Source organism: Pyxicephalus adspersus, chromosome 12 (assembly GCF_032062135.1).
Source record: "Pyxicephalus adspersus chromosome 12, UCB_Pads_2.0, whole genome shotgun sequence".
NCBI classification, from domain to species: Eukaryota; Metazoa; Chordata; class Amphibia; order Anura; family Pyxicephalidae; genus Pyxicephalus; species Pyxicephalus adspersus.
In genome coordinates, this window is record NC_092869.1 from 969792 (window position 1) to 992234 (window position 22443).

Consider the following 22443-nt stretch of genomic DNA (forward strand, 5'->3'; position numbering starts at 1 on the left):
GTTTTGTCTGCACTGAAGACCTCTGGGGAGAGGATGGGAGGGGGAGGGAGTCTCACTTCAAGTCTCATATAAACAGTTCAGGAGAAACCAGCAGACCCCCTCCCCCCCCCCTCCGCCTGTCAGTCTGCTGAGCTGCTGCAGAACCTCTTCCCCTAATTCTGCTACAAATTCCTCCATATTGTGTCCCCTTCATGTTGTGGCTCCATAGAGTTAATATGAATCCCAGTCCGGGGTACAGGATAGGCACACGTGTACGATGGCGATATTTATCCGTGGCCATTTCTCCGTCTCCCTACACAGAATCCGCCCATAGATGAGAAGACGTCTTCTTTTGTATTGATGTTTGATCGATCTCATAAGATGAAAATAATATTTCTTGGCAGATGAATGTTACTAAAGATGTTTTTTTGGGCTGGTTTCTATTGGCTGAATGATCTTTGCTCATGTCTGTGAAGTTATAATCGGATAATCAGGCCATGGGGTCCAATAAGTGTCCTCCATCTCCATCACATGTGTAGAAGTATGACTGGCCACTGAAAACTTGTTACTGAATTATTTTCATGAAAGATCTTCACACATCCAGGCCCTATGATGGCCATTCACATAGACTGGCAAGATTTGGCACGGGTATCTCCTGGTTGGGTCGGCTATGCTGATCATGTGACGCGTCCACTTAGTACTAATTTGTTTAAAAAATTTGGACCTAAATCTTTCTCTTCCATAGGTTGCTGGTAGAAAAGGTTTCCCTCACGTCATTTATGCCCGCTTGTGGCGTTGGCCAGACTTGCACAAAAACGAACTAAAACACGTGAAGTTTTGTCAGTACGCCTTTGACCTGAAATATGACAGTGTGTGTGTGAACCCGTACCACTATGAGCGGGTGGTGTCCCCTGGCATCGGTAAGTGTCGGCTATACTGGTAAGGAGAATGTGTGGGCCACTGTATAAGATTTGACTAAATTTTGGTTTCTATTTTCACAGGTCTGAATATTCCGAGTGCAGGTGAATTCGGCCTTCCTTCTCTTTCTCCTTTTTTCTCTGGTCTGTCATGGAGCTGTTTGTCTGAGTTTTTGGTTTTTGGTGTTTTCCAGGCACACCGTGTCGCTCTGTAAAAGAGGAATATTCTCATGATTGTGATATGGACGCTCCTTCGTGTCTCTCGACACCTCCGGAACTCCAACCACCTGTTAAACGCCCTCCTTTACCACAAATGACATCTTCCGACACCTATAGACCATCTCTGCCACCTATAACACTACCCAAAAGTCCTCAGACGACCGTCGGCATGTACTCCAATATGCCCATGTCGCCATCTGGTAAGACCCTCTCCTCCGTTTTCCATTACCTCCAGTTGGAACATCAGTGTGAATGTTCCGAATTCCACATATCCTGGAGGACTAATGGAGGTTGTAAAATTGTTTTATATATTACCAAAGGGACCTCCACTAGGGTTGTGTACTGTGAAGGGGACAGACAGGTAACGGTATTCCTTTATACACCACTGGTGGGACCTTATCAAGGGTTAAGTCACGATTCTAGTCACCAGACGCCCAGGACATCACAAAGGTTGTGGTATCATTTCTTACATTGCTGGTGGTACCTAATCTAAGGTTAGATGCCTTTTATCTATAAACGAGATACCTAGAAGAACAGAAGAAGGTAGTGATAAAGTTATAAATCCTTGAACCTCATCTTGGGCTCTTTGAAGGTCCATGAACTAGGTATCCATGTGGACATGGAGGTAGTGATACCTTCACACACAACTGGGTGGTTCTCATGTGGCTTCTCGAACTTATCTTCCAACTCAATAATGCATCATTTTGGATTCTCCTACAGAACAGAGGTGGTGTGAAATCCTGGAGCCACGTAAAATAGACTGGATTCCCAGTACCACTTCTGAGAATAGTTTTGAGATCTTCCGACCCAGATTATAGAGATCACATTATTCAGCGGATCTTTCCAATGGTAGTGACGTGATTTGTGGTCACCAGATCACTGGTCACGTTGAGGTTTTTGACATGTCGGGGTTTTCTTCTCACTCCATAATGTCTTCTTTCTTGCAGTAAATACTGGTTGTGCTCTTTCTTCTCACACACATGGCGACAGCCTGATGCCAATAGCCCCTCAACAGCAAATGGTGTCCACATCTCCTCCTTCCACTCCTACTCAGAACTCTCAGAGTAATGGTTACCCATCGCCTCCCAAGCAGCCCTACCACAGTAAGTGGATCTGGTGGAAGTTTTAGAACCTTGGGGCTTAACTTGTGGTTGTCTGTTAAAAATTTCTCTTTATACCATTCTGCAGCTACCTGGACAGGAAGCAGTACGGCCGCATATACACCCAATCCACCACAATCGAATGGTCGAGGAAGCCAACAACCCCCACTTCACCATCCCAACCAGTACTGTAAGTCCGACATTGTAGATTTTTGATGCAACCAACATCCAAGTCTAATGTGAACCAGGATAGGTTTAGTGCCAATTAACAACCACATCTCTTTGGTATTAGACTGTTGAACTGCTCTAGACCAATCCTTTAGGTTGCAATCTAAATGTTTGGGGATAGCACGTACCTAGCAGAAGAGATTTGCTGTAATGGGAAGTGGCAGTGTCTAGGATAATTAATGCATTCTTAAAATGTACAAAAGGAGTTGCCAACCAAATCTCATTTTTTGGTTTTCAGTGGCATACGAACATTTGGTGCTATATTTTAAGAACAACCAAGCTCTTCTAACATGCAAGGAAACCTGAAGTTGTGTCTTTTTTTTTTTTCTCTCTGCACAGGGCCCCTCCATCAGAGCTCACCTCAATACCAGCACCCTGTTTCCAATCACCCAGGTATGTGTTTGTTGGGTTGTACGTATGGTAGATTTCCCAAGTTATGTGTTATAAATTGCTAAAAACTGCTTGCCTCTGAAAGGTCCAGAGTTCTGGTGTTCGGTCGCTTACTTCGAGATGGACGTCCAGGTCGGAGAAATCTTCAAAGTGCCATCAAACTGCCCCGTGGTGACGGTGGATGGATATGTAGACCCTTCTGGAGGGGACCGATTCTGCCTGGGTCAGCTGTCTAATGTTCACCGTACGGACACAAGTGAGCGAGCCAGGTGAGATGCCTGCACACCCAAGGTTTAGGTGATGAAGTCATACATCAGGATTGGGCGGTGAAATTTACTTTTTGTGTTCCAGACTTCACATCGGGAAAGGCGTTCAGTTGGAGTGCCGTGGGGAAGGTGATGTCTGGATGCGCTGTCTTAGCGATCACGCTGTTTTTGTACAAAGTTACTACCTGGACCGTGAGGCAGGCCGTGCCCCAGGGGATGCCGTGCACAAAATTTACCCCGGAGCCTATATCAAGGTAACCACTCCTTCCTGACCTCTTCAAATCTGTTTCAGAGCCTTTTGAGTAATCGAAATCCATGGGTTATGTTTTTCAGGTGTTTGACTTGCGCCAATGTCACCGCCAGATGCAGCAACAAGCAGCCACGGCGCAGGCTGCAGCAGCAGCCCAAGCTGCCGCAGTAGCCGGTACAATTCCTGGCGCTGGGTCTGTGGGTGGAATTGCACCTGCTGTCAGTAAGTATTGAGTACCACAAGTAGCCGTTGGTGATACTTCAACATGGGGGGGTTTATTTCAGTTGAGTCGTTGCTTAGTGATGGTTGATCCTACTTGGAAAGCTTGGCTGCATTGGGTGGAACCATTGGGGTACCTAATGTGTCCAATTCTCTTCATAGGTTTGTCAGCAGCGGCTGGTATTGGCGTGGATGATCTCCGCCGTCTCTGTATTCTGCGTCTCAGCTTTGTCAAAGGATGGGGCCCTGACTACCCACGGCACAGCATCAAGCAGACTCCATGTTGGATAGAAGTTCACCTGCATCGGGCCCTGCAGCTCCTTGATGAGGTTCTCCATACGTTGCCAATGGCTGACCCAAATACAGTCAATTAGTAGAGGCTGGTAAAGCATGGACAGTATATTGTAGGAGCCATTCATTTCTACCACATGATTTTTTTCTGAGTTTTCTGCAGTCAAAACTGACAACGTACTATTAGAAGTTCATTATCTGGGCTGCAATGGGCACTTCTCAAGAACTGAGGTCCGTTTTCAAAGTTGTAGACACTCTATGGCCAAAAGTTTGTAGACCCCAACTTGCTTTTGAACTTCTTAGACATTCTTAAACCATGGACAATAATTTTAAAGTTGTCCCCAACCCTCCTTTTTTGGTGATGGCTTTCAGAAGATTTTGGACCATTTGTGAGGTTCAAAACTGATGTTGGAAGAGATCTGAGTAGGGGTTTTAGTCATCAGTAGGGTTGAGGTCAGGGCTCTGTGCAGGACACTCGAGTTCCCCCACACCAATCTGGTGACACTATAGCTTTATGAGGCTACCTTTGTACCCCGGAGCACAGAAAAGGGTCTTCACCAAGCTGTGACCACAAGGCTGGAGAAGCACAACTGTCTGCAATGTCTTTGTGTGATGGAGGATTACCAGGACCCCTCGTTGAAAACCCCAGAACTGAGGGTCCACAACCTTTGGCCATATTGTGTATTCCCAAGAAAGTTTCAATGACTGCAGCAGAAACCTAACAAAACTAACCGCTTCCAAAAAATAAAAAACGTAATTTCCATTACGGGACAGTTTGGGCTACCTCAATTGCAGACTCCCCCACTTTCCATGCCGCCGAGGGACTTTTATGCTGCCTGTAAAAAGAGGCCAAAGGGTTTTATGTTTTGGTTTTAGGGGGTTTGGGGGGCTGCGATGAAACTGGTACCAAAAACACTTACCAAATATTGCATTGGAGGAAGAGTAGCAGAGGACGAAATGTGGACGTTTTTATTTTATATAAAGAAGTTTCCACGTTCAAACTGACTTATCCGAAATAAAATATTTATGTATTGTTGCTTATAAAAGTGTGGTCTTCTCTAAATTTATGTTTTGTGTGCTTGTAAGAAATCTGGGCAAAAAAAACCCCAAAATGTTGGTAACATCAACGCTGTTCAAAATGTTTCCATGTTTCAAGTAACTATAAGATTTCTGCTTTACTTCCTGTACGAATTGGTAGACAGAACAGGAAGTGATGGGAAATCACTCGCAGGGGACACTGATGGAATATAAAAGCTGGGGTGCCCCCTGCCTTTTGTTTCCCCTTGTAAATGACTGTGTTAGCCTCTAAAAAAAAAAAAATCTGTCTGACCTTCATAGAGCAATCACAAGCTTCACCTTCCAATGGCAGTTCAATGCATTGTGCAATTTTATGCCTTGCAGGTCATATTCTGATCCTCGCTTTATGTTGAATGAGGGTAACTTTGATCCCCCTCTGTCCTGGAATATATGTATCTAGTTAGGTTTGCCCTCATTTCCTGTTTCTGTGACACCTGTCACACCCTAATCCTCAGAATGCCACTGGGCCAGGGCACCAGGGGAAACTTCCCAAATCTACCAGTGGTTAATGCCCTCTGCTAAGCTGTCCTGAAGTTTTGGTTAGTCAGGTTCTCTATAACTATTTGTAGAAATGTGTCGTAGATAAACAGAATCATCTCATGAAATCCTCTTAGGTTTCATAATTCGGCATCTCCGTCTCTGGCGTCTATCATTGCCCCATCTGTAGCTGATCTCATTCTTTCACCTGGTGCTAGGTCAGAGAATAGGATCCAATAAAAAACAAGCCATCCTTGGGGTCGGTGTTGGTTTTGCAGGACCATCCAAGTTTATACATTTGGAAAACCGGCTTGACGGAGATAGCATGCACCTCAAAGACTTGTTATTGGTCACAGAAATGGCTCCAAATCACTTATAGACAGCCCGAAGCATTTCCATGCGGGGCCCTAATGTTCCTACAATAAAGTTATATGGAAAGTACGGATACAGCTGAGAAGAATCAAACATGTTTAAAACACTCTTCTACACATCTTCCTACATTCATACTTTTTTTTTCAGCCTCCTCTTTATTTGTCATCATCCTACAAACTGACACAAATCTGCATTCCATAGACTTGTGAGCATGGTGGAGTCCCAATGAGGTGTACCGCAGGGAAAGATAGGATATGTGGCTCCTGTAATACTCCTGCCCCAATTCTAGGTGGGATCGCTTTGTATTCCCGTATTCAGACGGCTCTCTGCAGTGCTACAGTAAAATGAACATGTGAATAGAAGTAGAAGGCCATGGACTGGATTCCATGATGGTGTTAAAAAGACCCAATCATGGCAATCTTCTCATAACTTTGTATTTGCATTTGTTGTCCCTTTATAGTCCAACGATAGGAATCATACAGCACAGATCTATCCGAAATCAATGATTTATTAAACCTGCATTGTGATTGGCTCTCTGACACACGTGCAGATAATCCATCAATCAGAAGAATGCCATGGCTGGTCAAAGTCAATGGAAAGCTCACTGAAGGGTTTGTAGTTCCGGATTCTTATCTCATTGAATGGTTGATGAACTGATACGTGGCATCATGTTAGGGACATTTTCCTTGAGTCTAATGAGTTTTTGGTGCTCCCAGTGTACGGGAACGAGGTGCTCTGTTAGCTGCCAACCCAATGAGGGAATACAGAACCTTTCATGGTATGGGTCGCCAGTTCTATATCAGATGCCAGGGACATTGATGATCTCCAGTGCCACCGCCACAGATCACAGTTGGTCCCCAGCTAGGTGTACATTCCGTTGTCCATCCACAGTGACCTCTACCTACAAATAGCTCCAATTCACTTATCACTGGCGTACACACAATTCACTCATCACATAAGGTTTGTATTTGATGTTTTATTATCTTCTATTCATTTCTTGGATTACAAATTATGTTCTTGTTTTATTTTTTTTTTAAAAAGCAGCAACCTCTCTGGAGAAACAGCTCATTGTTTAAATTATCTGTTTAGTAAACCTGGAGTCGTAAGATCGATCCCCTGCTAGTTCCAGCTTGGCCGGTCCTTGTGCTGAGGAAATGGAAGATGAGCACAGAGATAACACAATGGCTGAGAGGTAGTTCCTCCAGATATAGAGGGGGTGCAGTGAGTTTGAAACCATTGCTTTAAACATCTAGGGGATGAGCCTGTGTCTTCAGGGGTGAAAGCAATGGCGGAGAGGTAAGTCCTCTGTCTGTGAGGTGTATCCATCTGCCAGTTATTGTCCCAGAAAAATAGGACAATCGCATTATCCTGGGCTAGCAGATGGCTGAAATCTATTGAGAGCAGTTAGCTGGGAGGTAAGTGCTCTGGATGGTAAGGTGGTGGCCATGTGTTCGAGCCATACCTTTACTATGTTTTATTTCTGCCTCTCCTCATCCTGGAGAAATAGGAGGACGGGCTCTAAACTCTGTGTGAGGAGAAGATGGCTCAGAAGACTCACTACCTGCTATGAGGGCTGCAGTCACGATGGGCTTGAGGGTTCGGATCCCTGGTCTGGTCACCTCACCTCTGGTGTTTCAGGCAGTGGTGTCATCACAGATGTTCCCTCATCTGTGAATGATTCACCTAGTTGATCCCAGACATGCCCTGGGATGGTGGGTCTGCATTACAAAAGGTAATAGGGGATTGCATCAAGGAGAGTTGTAAGTTGCCATCCAGGAGCTAGAAATGCATGGGGACTGTGGTCGTTAAAAAAATTTTATAACATGAAGTGTTGTACACCTTACTCCCCTCAGATCACCCTGGGACTCATCTTGCTACCCTCTGGTATATTTGGGGATACTTTGTGTACCTGCGGTGTCCCTGAAGCTGCTTGGATCCCAGGGAGAGCGCAGCACCTTTACTTCTTAGAGGAGAGGCAACCTTTGCGGGGTCACCAGGAAGCAGAGATGTTGGCTCTGGGATTTGATCTCACGATCCCAACGAGCAGCAGCGAGAGGACTTACCTCTGAGCCATCTCCACCTCTCACATACCAATGTGCTCATCCATCATACTTCAGAATCCTCAAATTATATCATAGCCAAGATCAGCTTCTCTGCCAGGACATGTCACCAATAAGTAGGGAATGTAGGCTGGCCAGCCAATAAAATGGAGAAGATGAACAATCCAATCAATGGGGTCAAACCTCAATGGCTGGGTATAACGCTCCTGGTGCCCAACCATGCAATGCGCACTGACTGGTGGGATGGCTATAATGAGATACCTGGGACAGAAATCATGACGACAGGTTCTCTCTTTGAGCCACGGCTAACACTCTATAACCCAACCTGCCCGCTCAATTTAAGACAGGAACAAACAGCAAATCCACAGCCAGAACTTCAAACACACATCTAATGCTAAGATAAATCAGGTCCTTCCTGCAGCACACCCGTAAACAGATTCTTTCTTACCATTAAAAGCCTTCAGAATATACTGCCACCTGCAGGAGGAATAGATAATAGCATACAAGAATTACCCTTAAAATACCCCAACAGCATGTCACCCGAGGGACAGGAATTATGCTCCTAATGGACTCCAAGAAAAGGATTTAAACTTCATACACATTGAAATCAGAGTCAGAAACAGGTTAATACTAAGAAAGTGACATAGACAGGGCTCAGGTCCCAGGTACCAACCCTACGGGCACCAATGTGACTCAAGTCCAAGCAAAAAGTACAGAGAGCCATTGAGTCCAAAAGGAATGCAGCACCACGGGCCCTCAGATGGTGACACCTTGTCAGCAAAGTCTTAGTCATCCAAGGATAACATTTCAGGACCTAAACTCCGGGCATCTCCTGAGCCACCAACACCCATGGAAGTCATAATGGATGAAGATGATGGCTGAGTAGGACTATGCAGGACTAGGACCGGCCTGATCAATCCTGGAGGAAAGCGGGTAAGAAAGAGACCTTCCTTAGGGTGTGAGGGAAGGGCCCACCAGGGACCCAAAGGACCATGTAGGGGACCAGAGAATTGTACATCTAAATCAGGAGAGGAGGTTAGACATTCTGCAAATTAAACTGGGGTCAGCAGAGGAAATGTTCCGGTCAAAGCTGCTTGCGGGGGCCTCAATCATCACATCAATCAGCAAGGAGCCATTGGTGACCTTCAAGTGCCCAACGATGAACCAGCCATGGCGTCTAACATAGCCGAGTACCCCCCGACACCAACCAGAAGCCCCGGGACTGTGGTTCTCCTTCAAGAATAGAACAACAGGGAATGGCTGGGCATACCACAATGAGGATGTTAGAATGTCAGCAATGAAATTGTGGCCCTTCAGTTTGGGTCCCTGAATATGGCCTTTCACCCCTCAAATAGCTTTCCATGAATGGACCAAATGGGAATTCCAAAAGCACCAAAAACCGAGGGAGGGGCTACTAACCCCAAAAATATACAAGGTACATGTGTAATCAGCTTACGTCAAGTGAGGGGTTTCCCTGTCATGGAAAGGAGGGGTGCAAGGCTGTATTTGGGGACCCATGCTGGTAAATTGGTGCAAATACCTTTGGAGAGAGGTGAGCCGCAACAGTCCTCGGTGGCTCAGCACAGTCCAAGCACCAGAGACTCCAATTCCAATCTGCAAGGCTGAGCAGAAATGTTGGGGGAGTACGAGGGGTTACTGACAAAGGGCCAAGGTCCCCCGAGATTAAACAACTCTCAGATGTCTTTCTGCCTAAAGCAGTGGGAACACAGAATGGGGCCCCTAAGTTGAGAAGACTCAGAACTTCTAAACCTCTGAGACAATCTAAACATTGGCAGTCTGGGTACCACACACAGGAAGATCCAAAGACTTCACCGAGGGTAACCAGGTCACTGTGGTTGGGCAGGAGGTTGGTTGAAGGTCCACAGGGCAAAACACAGAACATGAAGGTGTGATTGGTGGGAAAGAGCACCGTGGGCGTGGTCATTTCAGGATGAAGCCAGTGATCAGTATCTCAGCATGGCCAACCAACCCCTTCCATGATGGTTCGGTGGGGAATTTAAAAAGGGCACCCAATGACTTACAGAGGTCGTTCCACTGCTATTGTCTAACCGGGCTACTGACCAATGGGGCTTCAGAAACAAGCCAGGAACAGCGGTAATGATCCACCAATAACCAAAGCTAAAATGGGGCCCTTCTAGGTTGTGTCTGGCGGAGTCAGGATTCAGCTTTTGAAGTTCAAGGCTGTCTGAAGAGAATGTATTGATCCCCCAGTCCTCCTGAAGGTGGCAGTATAACCCGGAGGTATTAGAAGTCTGTGCCCCTCTATGGATGGGGAAGAAAGTCCTGTGTGAAAGCAAGATCACAAATCCCATATATTGCAGCCTACCTGTCCCACAGCAACCTACCTGTCCTACAGCAACCAACCCTACTGCTACCCACCCGTCGTCCCACAGCAACCTACCCACCCCTCAACTATGAACAGCAGCCTACCCGCCCCATGACAACCTACCTGTCTGAATACAGAAAATGCCTGTTGATCCTGCCAGATTTCCTATGTCACTTCCTATGAGCAGATATCTCAATGTTATCAGGACTCCCAGCTAACATGTGGACAGCACAGCCCCCGCATGTGATGGAAATAAGGAGAGGTGCTCTGTAGTCCTGTCCCAGGGTGACAACATTGTACTCACAGATAACGTAGTTGTCACCCCAGGACAGGAAGTGTTACTGGCAGGAAGATGAATGCAGGACAGGTGAGCTGCAATACACAAAGCTTATCCTGCACATTCAGCATTGCGGAAAAAAAATCAGTCTGCGTTTGTCGCTGATAATATTTATTGATACATTCGCGTCAGAGCAGGAATTACAAAGCTAACATTCACATTACAATGAAAAAAAAAAAAAAGATTCACCGAGAACTGGATTCACTCTGTACAGACAGCAGGCCGGTGATCTGCAAAACGCAGGGCCGGCACAGTGCATGCTGGGACGCAGAGCTCCTCGGCAAACCCCAAACTGATAATGAACGTTCGCCCCGCCCACATATAGACGAGTAAAGGCGTGAACCCTGGTCACATGACTACACAGAGCGCGAGTACGGGAACGAGGCCATAGCACCATGTGTACAGATGGGGGAGGGGCCTGTCTCACCTGCATCCGGGGGGCCCCTTTATTGGAATGAAGTCATGCATCACGATGGAAGGTGGTTCTCTTAGCTGCAGTCTCTCTCAAGCGTTTTTTTGGCACTTGGCGCCCTTTTATTATTTTTATTGAGCTGATCGTGGTTTGGGAAGTTGTAACGCCGGGACGCCTGCGCACCTGAGCTGGCCGGGGTCTCCAAGAAAACAAAAAATGGCTCAACTCCAGAGGTTCCCCCCCATCTCGGCCTCATTTGTTGGGGGAGGTGGGGGAATGGTGGGCTCCCGATTCCAGCATGGCCCTCCTCCTCGCCGTCTCCTTGGCCACGCTGTGATTCAGGCGCCTCAGACGTTCCTGTGACAACAGGAAAATCGCCAGTCAGGCAAAGATGGCGGACAAGGTGTCTGTGTCATGTGACGGGGGCATTCCCTCACCTGTGCGTTCTGCAGGATGTTGTTCACCAGGACCACCCGACGCCGGGCATTCAGCAGCTTCTTCACGTACGGGTCCAGGTCCAGCGCCACCTTCTGGTCCTCGTTGATCTTGCAGAGTTCTGGAGGAACACACAAACGTAGGATGAGCGAGGAGAGAAAGGCCATATAGGGGCGGTCATGTGACCATTAGAAATAATCCCTAACCAATCCCCATCATCCTCCGGGCACTTACCTGAGGCAAGGTTGTCAATGTGTTCCCGCAGGTCCACCTGACTCTCCCTGCAAAGAAAAGGAGACAAGGGACAATAAAATGGAAACCCTCAACTCCTCACTATCTGTCCCATTGACTTCCATCGGGTCAGGGTGTCACCAGGCAGGAAGTGAGGTAAATCTTACCAATGGGGCACAGTAATGGAGACCTGGGAGGGGCACTGCACATATAGGGTGCAACATGGGGGGGGGCAGAATAAGGGTGAGCCCCAGGAAATTAAGGGGCAGTTAGGGGGTTCTGAATATACAGAGGGGGGTCAGAGGACCATTCACTATATTGGGGGCCACTGGGGGGTGAAAGGGGAGAGAGGAGGATTTGGGAACTCAAGGACCCCATTTAGGAATGTGCAGAATCTGGGGTCCCTTCAGGACTGAGGGGTGCAGGGAGGACAGCCAAGGGGCTAAATCATGTAGGGGCCCTACAGGTACAGAATTTACGATGAAGTCATATATTGGGCCCCTCTGGTACAGAATAGTGGGTGGAGAGATATATGGAGCTGCTCAGGTACACAGTGGTGGGCGGAGTCACATATGGGGCCCCTCAGGTACAGGGTGGTGGGTGGAGTCACATATGGGGCCCTCAGGTACAGGGTGGTGGGTGGCGCCACATATGGGGCCCCTCAGGTACAGGGTGGTGGGAGGAATCATATTTAGGGTCCCTCAGATACAGGGTGGTGGGAGGAGTCACATATGGGGCCCCTCACGTACAGGGTGGGGGGTGGGGACATACATGGATTCCCTCACAACACAAAGTGGGTGGGGCCTCGTACATATGGGCGGGGCCTTATTTTCCCCTCACAGGGTGGAGTCGTCCCCAGCCCGGCCCCCTCACCGCACGGCATGCACATGGCAGTCCAGCTGCTGTACGGCAGGCTTCAGCAGCTCCAACAAACCCTCCGCAAACACATCCCGCCCGGGAGACACCGGAACCGCCATCTTACACCGGATCGGAAGTGACATCACACCGCACCGTCCCACCCCCGCACTCTGAGAAGAAGAGTTTTCAGAGCAATAGAGGACGAGTTATTCTATGTCCCCGCCGCCATCTTCCCAAAACCCTTTCCCTCACACTGCTTGTAATCTGCGGGCTACGACAAAATGGCCGCCGCTCCCTGACAGCACTGACTGAGCTGGGGACACATTTGGACCACAAATACTAGAAATGTTTACCCTAGTGACAAGGAACCGGGATTCCACCTCCAGCTCGGTATAATTACCCCGAAAACACAACATCAATACCCCCACAGGCAGAATACCCCATAGAATGCCCTGACTGACCCCGGTATGGAGGGATGGCCCTATACTAGATCTCAGCCCCTCATTCTTCCCTAGTGGTCCCTTCTTCTGGGTGAAAATATTGAATATATTTATTAACATTATAATCTATAAAATATTATTCACCTGATAAAAGTTATTTATACTCTAAAACTTCCATTGATAATATCAAAAAAGAAAAAATGTGAAAAATCACTTTGGTTTAACCAGTTTTTAATGCTTGCTCTGCAGGGGCGTGGCAAGACAAGAGGGCGTGTCAGAGGTGTGTCTAAAAAAGTTCCTCTTTTTTCTACCTACAAAAGTTATGCCCCACCCCATGCAGTACATCCTCTGAATGATGCCCCTGATATAGTATATCCCCATACAGAATATCCCCTAATGTATTGCCCCCCCTTATTGTGCCCCCATACAGGGTAGGGACACAGGAGGTGCCATGGCTGCGTCATTGGCCCTGGTGAAGCAGCATGACCATGGTGGACCTGAAGGAGTTAAGGCTGCTCCAGAATCAGATAATGTGACTTAATTAACGGGGGTCACCGAGGGGCACCTGCAGATATCCTTATACACCCTTCCAGGGTATTGGGGTCTTTGTGTCCCCGCTGGTGAGGGAAAAGGGGGATAACCCCTTAAAAACCAATGGAGGGCACAGAGGCTCTCCCCTTTATATAAAACCAATTTTTACTGATTAAAGAGACCCTGTCAACTCTGCAGTGACTCTGACTCCTCACACTCCATGTCATACTGACAGGCACCCAGATCCCCCTCATCCCATTGTCAGGGCTTAGCACCCATTGGTTGTAATGTGATTGGGGGAGGGTTGTCACACGGCTGTCCAGTACTCCTAGAAGAGTTGATTTGTCAGATCAGAGTCACATGACTGCAGCAGGAATCATACCTGTAAGTACCAATACCCGGTACCATTCCTGCTTGTAGTTTGCTAAGGTGGTGACAGGGCCTCTTTAAGTATAAAGCGCCCCACCATGGTCATTCAGGAAAAAATAGTTAGATCCATAAATATTTGGACAGAGACAACTTTTCTCTAATTTTGGTTCTGTACATTACCACAAATAATTTTAAATGAAACAACTCAGATTGCTCGACAACAGAATATCCAGTACTGGCAGGTGTCGGACACTAGGGGGAGCAGTTAGATCATGCTTAGTGATTGGCTGCTGGAACTGAGAGCTGTCACATGGGTGGAGTCACATGCTCCCCATACCTAGAAGCACAGGGTGAGTACCTGCAGGTCAGGTGGCTATAAAACCCAGAGGTCCAAAACCTTTACAGCAGGCATTGGGCCCTTGACCCGGTTGTATCCCAGGAGGGGACCCAATAAAGACTCCACCCACACTGGATTCATAAGAAATTTCCATTTATCGAAGTGTGAACGGCTGACAAATGATACAAACAATTGGGGGGTGGGGGTGTAGGCTGGGGGTGTCACCGAGTCCGTTACGCTCCGCTGGTAGAAATCTGATAATGATGGGATCTGGAGATCTATTGATATGTCACCTGTTATACATGGAGGGGGCGGGGCTATGGCTGTTTTCCTGCAACCGATCCCCCCCCCCGGCGAATCAGCAGATGTCCATCTGGGCGCAGGGTCCTTGGCGGCTGGCCAGGGGGAGGGGAGGTGGGGTGGGGAGGGAAGATTGTAGGACTGGCATGCGAGGGGGAAGGAAAAAGTCAGTCAACTCGGACCGGATTCCATTCCGATTCGGCCTGCGTGCAAGTTTCCTCTCTGCTACCCCTCTGGTCTGATGTCCGTACACTCCACTGTACCAGGCTCTGTCGGCCATCTTGGATGACGCTGACCTGGTTCGGCCCAATTTCCAATTTCCGGGCCTCAGTGGGCTGGGTTTCCCGAGTCTCAGAGGGGTGAGGTGAGGGAGCGGTGAGCTGCACCTCCTCCAGCACCTCATTCTGACTGTTCAGGATCTGTTCTCCAGCTGTAGGGGGTGCTGTGGAGTCATTTTTTTGGGTAACAGCAGCCTGCGGGACTGCAGAGCCAATGGGGTTCTGGGCATTGTCCTTAATTTGTGTCACGTTGGGGTTCTCTGCAACAATTTTTGCAGCGGGTGAGGCCCCTTTGCCGGGATTAAGCATACTGTCCACCTTTCGTGGGCGGCCCCGCTTCCTCTTTGAATGCCCCTCCTCGCAGGAAGCTGCCAGCCGTTTGGCCGCTTTGCCATCGGCTGAGCCCCCCGCCAACTCTTTAATGCCGTTCTGGTTTGCTTTGGGCATGGTGTGCGATTCCAAGTTCACCACATCGGGAAGGATCATACTAATGACCGGCTGGGTCACTGGCTGAGGGACCAATCCCGTCCCATTCACCCCGGCAGTCACCGCCAGCGGCACCCCCGGAGTAACGGCAGCAAACGGCAGAGGTGACACCTTTAGGTGCCCCGGGATAATATTGGAAGCCAGGACGGGGGCATTGAATCGGACCGGAGGGCTGGAACTGAGGAATTTGTCTTCTGTGGGGAGACGAGGGCGGAGGACTGGAAGCTTGGCAACCAAGGCATCCACCTGGGGGCTGCTGGCCGCCTTCTGTGGCTCGGGGGGGCGTTTCTTCACCTGTGGGGGGCTAACGGGGTTCGTGTTGGGTGGCGTCTTCTTGTTCTGGAAATAAAATTGAGAATACAATTACCACAAAACCTCCGGAACATTTCACAAACTTGCGACCCGTACCACAAATGTCGACTACTTGTCTCAGCTTTTTCACTTCCAGTGCCAATTCTCCACCTCCATTAACTGGACATGGAGGAGCACCAGCAAATATTTACCCCTCCTGCCCCGCACTCACCTTACTGTCTGCCGTGCTGTTATCAGGAGACGGCGGCCTCTTTGTCCCCGGCGCCTCTGCCAGCTGCTTCTGTAGTTTCTGTCCTCCGCTCTGGGAATTTTCTGCTTCGGAGACAAGGAATGGAGAACGAGGAGTGAATATTGAGGGTCGTGGCACTTGGGAGAGGCATGCGCGGTGCATATTCTCACCTGACAGAACCATGGATAGGACCAGCTCAGCGTTGGCGCTGCGGGGGTTAATGATGTGCTGCTGGATCAGGAACTGGGCCACCTCCACCACGTTGTTGAACGATCTCTTTAGAATCTTTTCCGCCCAGTTACAGATCAGAGCGCAGGAGGCGTTGATCACATCGTTGTTATATGATTGGACCAGATCTGTCAGCTCGGACTGGCAAATAAGAGCGGAGGAAAGAACAATGAGTGAGGGGGAAGAAACGATGAGTGAGTGAGGGGGAAAGAAGGAACGAGAGAGTGGGGGGGAAACAAGGAACGAGTGAGTGGGGGAGAAAGAAATAATGAGTGGGGGGGAGGAACGATGAGTGAGGGGGAACGATGAGTGAGTGAGGGGGAAGAGCAATGAGTGAGGGGGAATGAAACCTAAAGGGGGGGAGGAAGGATGAGTGAGGGGAGTGAGGGGGGAAGAAAGAATGAGTGAGTGGGGGGGAAAGAAGGAACGAGTGAGTGGGGGGGAAAGAAGGAACGAGTGAGTGGGGGGGAAAGAAATAATGATGAGTGGGGAGGAAGGAAAAATGAGAGGGGCGGGAAGGAAAAATGAGTGAGGCGGGAAGGAAAAATGAGTGGGGGGGGGAAGAAGGGACGATGAGTGAGGGGGAGGAACAATGAGTGAGGGGGAACGATGAGTGAGGGGGAATGAAACCTAAAGGGTGAGGAGGAAGGATGAGTGAGGGGAGTGAGGGCAGAGAATGAGTGAGTGGGGGGGAAAGAAGGAACGGGGGGGGGGGGAGGAACAATGAATGAGGAGGGGAAGAGAAGAAATGAATTGGTGGAGAGAAGTGAGGAGCAAAGAAGGTGGAAAAAGAAAAAGAAGAAGTGAAGACGATAACGGAGGAAGTGGAAAGAGAAGGACGGGGAAGGTGTAGAAAGAGGATGGAAAGGGAAGGAGAGAGGAGAATGAAAGAGCAATAAGCATGGAGGAGTGAGGAAGACAGAGAAGCAGCGAGGATGAAGAAAAAAATGAGCAAGGAAAGAGCGAGGAGTATGAAGCAGAGAGGTGAGTGCAGCAAACGACATAGGTGAAAGTAGGAGGAGCCAATGGGGTGCAGGTAGGAGGAGCGAGAAGAGGAAGAAAAGATGAGCGAGGAGTATAAAGTACAGAGGCGAGTGCAGGAAATGTCAGTGAAATGGGTGAAAGTAGGAGGAGCCAATGAGGAGGAGTGAGGTAGGTGGACACAGACTTGCATATGTACTCTTACACTCTCGGTCATCTTCAGGTCCAGGCTGGGCAGGGGAGGCATGCTCACCATACTCTTCCTCCGCAGGCCGCTGTAGCAATACGTTTCTTTAGTTAAGGAGACAATACCACAGAGAGATTCTGACACCTTCTTATATTGAACAATTCCTATTGGAGAATTGAGTGCAGGAAGTCAGCAGTGTGCAAGGAAATCCCCCCTCCCCCCATTACACACATGGTACGCCCCATTTCCAGTTCTTGTTGGGGTTGGTCTTCTCCCCCCTTTCACACATAAAAGGATATTTGGACTGTCCTCGGCCCCCCAGCCTCCTGGCCTTGATATTGGGGAAAATCTCTCGGATGATCTTTCCAAAGTTGGCCACACTGAGCGGCCGTCCGCAGAGATTATCGCAGTAGCGCCTGCAGAGAGAAAGATGGCGCTGTGAGCATGGGGTGCCATTCATCCAACCCTTTCCTATTGGATTGGCCCGGTCACAGTTACCACCCCCCGCCCCCCTTATTATTTGCCCTACTTACTTATAGGCGTCGTACACGTCCTGTTTGGGCAGGCAGGTGTCAGTGTGCTCCTCCAGGTGGTTCCGTATCCACGTACAGGCGTGCATGTGTTCCGCTGTGGCCACGCAGCCGACATCCAGACTGAATGGAGAGGACATAGGACGATTATCACAAAACAGTCAGGACTGGCACTATGCCCAGCTCCAAAAGGGGCTCACAGACTGCACAATCCATCTCAAAAGAGCACCTGTCATGTATTTCCCTCTTCTTCACATTATTCTTATAATATGATGCACACTGAAGGGCTGGTACACATCATTGCGTACATTCTTGATCAACTGGCATGGTAAATTGTCCTTTGTGGACTGTTTTGTGTGAACTAAGATGAGCGAATTTATTCAAAAGGTAATAAATAAGCATGGGATGTACAGACACAGTGGTTTAATAGCAAGTGTCATTCTCCATCTGTCCACTAGGTGGTGCTGTGTTCATATTTATTCACTGCTATCAATTCATATTGTAAAAAAAATGACCACAACGCTACCTGGTGGGCGAATCTGGCATTACACCTGATATATAGCAATACATGTGTATGTTTAGCCATGTCTTCTTCACTTGAACATTCGTCCATCAAGTGATAGAACACGCACAGCCATTTGTTGCCACCATTAGATCAGACACATCACAGGGTGACAACTATCAAGGCTTCAAGTACAAACATGATGGAGTGTAAATATTAATATATTGGGTAAAAGGTTTTCCCAGGGTAGTGGGGTGGTGATACCTTTTGTCGGGGCCACTGGGCCCGGGCGGTAGCTGGAGATAGAGGTACAGCTTGTCATAGTCTGACAACTTCTGGACGTCCCCCTGCAGGGTGACAAGAACAATGTCAGAGGAAGTACAGGAGATGGAGGACAGGTCATGAGGAAAGGGGGGTTTAGGTCCAGTTCGGGGGTCACAGAGACATACAACACAAACTTGGAGAGGTCAGCAGAGTCGGGGTCATGTAGGGTCACACAGGGGTCAGGGGTCACAGTAGGGTGACGTACCAGGATACTGTCCACTTTTGTCTGTACGGCTTTTCTGTGGAGGAAGTAAAGTGATCAGAAAACAAATATCAGACCAACAAACAGAAAAATGTAAATGCAAGCGGCTGCCAATAAGAGAACAGACTGTCAGTTCCTAGGCCAGGCTCCGCCCCTTCCATGCCATGACACCACCAGACCACTGGAGGTGCTACTATGCAATACGAATGCTAGCTCAGAGGCCCAGAGCTGTCACAGAGGGGACATAGGGGAGGGTTTAAGGTTGGAAGGAGTCTCCGGGAGGTATATAAAGGATGTCCCAAGGGGGATATTTATAGGATGCGAGAGACTATACAAGATGGGAGGAGTTTCAGGTGGGGGCATATATATTAAATGAGAGGAGTCTCAGGGGAGTATATAAAAAATGAGAGGGGTCTATGGGGGTATATATACAATGGGAGGAATCTCAGGGGGCTTCATGTGGGATGAGAGGACTCTTGGGGTTATATATTGGACAGGAGGGGTCCCAGTGGAGGTATAAAAGGGATGGGAATATTTGATATAGGAATATATATATGATGGGAGGAGTCTCTGAGGGGCTATATATTGGTGGGAAGAGTCTCAAGGGGAATATTTGAGTGGGAGAAGTGTCTGGGGGTATATATAGGAAGGGAGGAGTCTGAGGAGGGGTAACTATAAGATGAGAGGAGTTTTGGGGAAAGGTTTCTATTGGTGGGAGGAGTCTATGGGAGAGGGGTATATGGGTGGGAGGAGTTTGTATTAGTGGGAGGGCCTCTGGGTGTATATATATAAGATGGGGGGGGGGGATCTCACATGATGCGGCTGTGCAATTTCTACAGGAGGATGGTGGGCTGGGGTGGTATATATGGGTGGGAGGGGTATATGGGTGGGAGGAGTCTATGGGGAAAGAGCCTCTGGGTGTATATTTAAGATAGGGGGGGGGGTCACATGTGATGCGGCTGCGCAGTTTCTGCAGGAGGTTGATGGGCTCCGTTTCCTCTGGGGTAGTATAAATGGGTGGGAGGAGTCTAGGGGAGGGGTATGTGGGTGGGAGGAGTCTCTGGGGGAGGAGCCTCTGGGTGAATATATATATATATATATATATATGATGGGGGGGTCTCACGTGATGCCGATGCACAGTTTCTGCAGGAGGTTGATGGGCTCCGTTTCCTCTGGGGTGGTATATATGGGTGGGAGGAGTCTATGGGAGAGGAGTATCTGGGGGAGGAGCCTCTGGGTGTATATATATAACATAGGGGGTCTCACGTGATGCGGCTGCGCAGTTTCTGCAGCAGGTTGATGGGCTCCGTCTCCTCCGGGGGGTCGCTGGCCGTCAGTCCGCCCTTTTTTGGGATCTTTTCATAGAGCGCGTCCTCCGCCATCCCCTCCCGCGTGCCGGACCTGCCGGGGTCATAGTGTCAGGGGTCAGAGGTTACTGCACACACGTGTCCTCAGTGTTACCCCTAGCAACCCCCAATTACAGAGCATTCCACCCCAAGCTCAGGGCTGTACAAATATGGGTGATGTCACCCCATGGCTCATGTTCCCTTGTGCCCGGTGACCCCCATGGGTGAAGTCACCCCGTTTCCGGTGGATCATTATCACCCCACATCACTCTGCGGGCCACCCAGGCTCTGAGGCTGTTCCTGAGCCCCCTAGCTCGCCGTCAGCCCAGGAGGGGGCGGGGTTTGCGAGCTATCAGGTAGTCCCGCCCACATGTGGGCGTGTAGGGGCAGCAAGGCTCTCCCAGTGACCCCCCGGCCAGTGGCGCCATTCCCGGGATTCACCTACCGCCGCTCCGGAGCCTCCGCACTCTTCGCTTTTCTGATTGGCCGTCTCCGCCACCACCCCTTACATCAGCCAGAATTCACATTGGCTAGAAGCGTCAGTTTTCCCCGGAAACACAAAATTCGAGCACGCCGATTGGCCAGTTGTACGACCTCTGCCTGGTAACTCAGCCACCATTGGTCGAAGCGGTGAGGGCGCCAAACAGGTATGGCTGTGCCGTGTCACAACATTCAAGGGTGGTTGGCGGACGGTGGAGTAAGGAGGACACGCCCCTCCCTTAAAGGGAAACACACCAATTATTGGGCCCACAGCTAGAGAACTATAAGTCCTAACATTCCTCCATTGGATTCCTCAGAGAATAATAAAAATATCCCTACAGAGTACCAGTAGTACCAGCATGCCCTGGCAGAGTTTGTTGCTCCTCTTTGAGTGTTGGGATGGTGTTTTGTATTCCCTCTAGATTGTGAGCTCCTGGGCCCAGCCTTTGGCTGATCCCCAGGCTTGGGGTACATTTTGCTGTTTGGAGGCAGGCAGATGAGAATTTGCAGCTGGTCAGCATGGAGTGTGTCCTGCCGGGAGGTTTTCAGTTCTGCTCAGTAGGTTTTGGGTCACACAGCTGGTAGGGTACCTCACAATTCTCCCATTGACAATAGAGCCTGGTCACAGCCCCGCCCCCAACCTCCTGATTGGACTATATTTTGAGGGGGTCTCTGTTCCCCCTCATTCTAGGACTGATTGCTTGGCCCCCTCTTAGCAGGAGGCCAGTCAGTGGGATAATTTCAGCTGCAATAGGAGCTTACCTGGAGGGTGGGGCGGGGTCTGAATCCTACCAACCAATCAGGATAGGCCGGTTCACAGAGGAGTTCCGCATGCGGCAGGAGAGTCACCCTCATAGTATTTCAGAAGTGCCCTACATTCCCTGCCAGGGGCAAATTCTGCTGCTGACTAGTGGCCTACTGTGCAGGGGCGGAGCATAAAGCAACCCTTGGGGGCGTGGCCAGTAATTTTCCATCATACCTCCTGTTCATTCTGGGTTGATCAGTTTTAGAATCATGAGGTTTTTTTTCTTAGCTCCATCGATTATTGTTCCTTTATTAGATGGGGGCCCACACTCAACCCAGAAATGATATTGCAGGTGGAGGTGGGGTCACCCTTAGTATGAAACACACAGCAGGGGTGGTGGAAACCCCTCATTAGGGGGCATCATATGGGTGGCGAACTTAGACAAGTCAGTTTTAGGTGGAGTGACCCCGTCACTATGTGTAATTATAATCCTCCCAGAAATGAATAAGTGTACTCGGTTATGGGGGGAGTGGCTCTTTATTTCAGATTATCCAGGACATAATAATCGCACACCGAACACAAATCATTGCTCAGAGATCAGCAGGTGGAGGTATTGTGGGAGGAGCAGTAATTAAAAGAACACCAATCATATTTTGGGGGGCGTGGTTAAGTATAACTCTTAGCAGAGCTCAGACCTGGAGCTGGTGAATCAGGGATTGAAGTGGAGCAATGCCCACCTGACTCCACCTATGAGTGAAATGTGATTGTAGATGGGGCGGGTGACACATTCAGGGAATGATATATATCGGGGACACAGGTAGGGGCAAGGTCAGATCCAGATGTCGGAGCTGCAGTCTCCTCCCTCATAGCGACATTCGTGGGCCAACACCGGACCCTCCGGCTCCTTGCCGAAATCCACCAGGAAATTCTCATTCAGGCAGAGACCCCCCTTCTTCGTGTTTACATCAATCTGCATCATGACTGCACCTTCCCTGGGGGGGAGAAGGGAAATTCAGGGGGTCAGGGAAGGACCAAAGGCTGGGGGCAGAGGGGGGAGGAGGACTGACCAATGGGAAGAGAGTATAAGTGTGTAAAAGGGGGAAGAAGGAGGAGGATAGGTAAATGGAAGGGGTGGGGTGAGGGGTAGAGGTGGAAGAGGATAGGTAAATGG

At 49.2% G+C, this 22443-nt stretch overlaps 4 protein-coding genes across 7 annotated transcripts in view; 1 reads left to right on the forward strand and 3 right to left on the reverse strand.

The window, feature by feature from the left end:
* The window catches only part of LOC140341919 (mothers against decapentaplegic homolog 4-like), a 10910-nt gene extending 6005 nt beyond the window's left edge, over positions 1-4905 (forward strand). For all 3 annotated transcript variants that reach the window (XM_072427863.1, XM_072427862.1, XM_072427864.1), the window contains exons 3-12: positions 725-899; positions 981-1001; positions 1091-1315; positions 2063-2218; positions 2304-2405; positions 2783-2836; positions 2919-3102; positions 3185-3353; positions 3433-3571; positions 3731-4905. In XM_072427863.1, the coding sequence (XP_072283964.1) occupies positions 725-899; positions 981-1001; positions 1091-1315; positions 2063-2218; positions 2304-2405; positions 2783-2836; positions 2919-3102; positions 3185-3353; positions 3433-3571; positions 3731-3942 (1437 nt within the window). In that variant the 3' untranslated portion in view covers positions 3943-4905. The remainder of the gene's footprint in view (positions 1-724; positions 900-980; positions 1002-1090; positions 1316-2062; positions 2219-2303; positions 2406-2782; positions 2837-2918; positions 3103-3184; positions 3354-3432; positions 3572-3730) is intronic.
* A 5718-nt stretch (positions 4906-10623) lies between these two features.
* Positions 10624-12634, reverse strand: SNAPIN (SNAP associated protein). The gene is made up of 4 exons (XM_072428568.1): positions 12481-12634; positions 11611-11657; positions 11379-11497; positions 10624-11298 (listed from the first exon to the last, which is right to left on the reverse strand). The coding sequence occupies exons 1-4, from the start codon at positions 12606-12608 to the stop codon at positions 11194-11196; spliced, it is 399 nt and encodes a 132-aa protein (XP_072284669.1). The 5' UTR covers positions 12609-12634; the 3' UTR covers positions 10624-11193.
* Positions 12635-14278: 1644 nt separating this feature from the next.
* RFX5 (regulatory factor X5) lies at positions 14279-20614 on the reverse strand. 2 transcript variants are annotated; one of them, XM_072428564.1, is made up of 10 exons: positions 20493-20614; positions 19968-20102; positions 18705-18738; positions 18440-18522; positions 17677-17796; positions 17443-17559; positions 17162-17243; positions 15918-16116; positions 15730-15833; positions 14279-15545 (listed from the first exon to the last, which is right to left on the reverse strand). In XM_072428564.1, exons 2-10 carry the CDS (start codon positions 20081-20083, stop codon positions 14610-14612), a joined length of 1791 nt encoding a protein of 596 aa, XP_072284665.1. In that variant the 5' UTR covers positions 20084-20102; positions 20493-20614; the 3' UTR covers positions 14279-14609. The 2 variants fall into 2 exon arrangements, with proteins under 2 accessions (XP_072284665.1, XP_072284666.1); XM_072428565.1 differs by lacking the exon at positions 20493-20614 and having other exon boundaries at positions 15730-15830; positions 19968-20477.
* Positions 20615-21790: 1176 nt separating this feature from the next.
* Positions 21791-22443, reverse strand: part of SELENBP1 (selenium binding protein 1) — a gene marked incomplete in the record, with an annotated part of 14698 nt that continues 14045 nt past the window's right edge. Inside the window, 1 exon segment of the mRNA XM_072428566.1 lies at positions 21791-22264. Coding sequence (XP_072284667.1) covers positions 22102-22264 — 163 coding nt within the window.

What these genes read in the sequence shown, in the direction of transcription:
- SNAPIN (XM_072428568.1), bottom strand. Translation starts at nt 12,608, where the DNA reads ATGTCACTTCCGATCCGGTGTAAGATGGCGGTTCCGGTGTCTCCCGGG. An exon ending in TGCCATGTGCATGCCGTGCG is followed by an intron (nt 11,658 to 12,480) that starts GTGAGGGGGCCG and finishes TTTTCTTTGCAG; the next exon opens with GGAGAGTCAGGTGGACCTGC. An exon ending in ACATCCTGCAGAACGCACAG is followed by an intron (nt 11,299 to 11,378) that starts GTGAGGGAATGC and finishes CTGTTGTCACAG; the next exon opens with GAACGTCTGAGGCGCCTGAA.
- RFX5 (XM_072428564.1), bottom strand. Translation starts at nt 20,083, where the DNA reads ATGGCGGAGGACGCGCTCTATGAAAAGATCCCAAAAAAGGGCGGACTG. An exon ending in CCTATCCATGGTTCTGTCAG is followed by an intron (nt 15,834 to 15,917) that starts GTGAGAATATGC and finishes TTGTCTCCGAAG; the next exon opens with CAGAAAATTCCCAGAGCGGA. An exon ending in ACAGCACGGCAGACAGTAAG is followed by an intron (nt 15,546 to 15,729) that starts GTGAGTGCGGGG and finishes TTTTATTTCCAG; the next exon opens with AACAAGAAGACGCCACCCAA.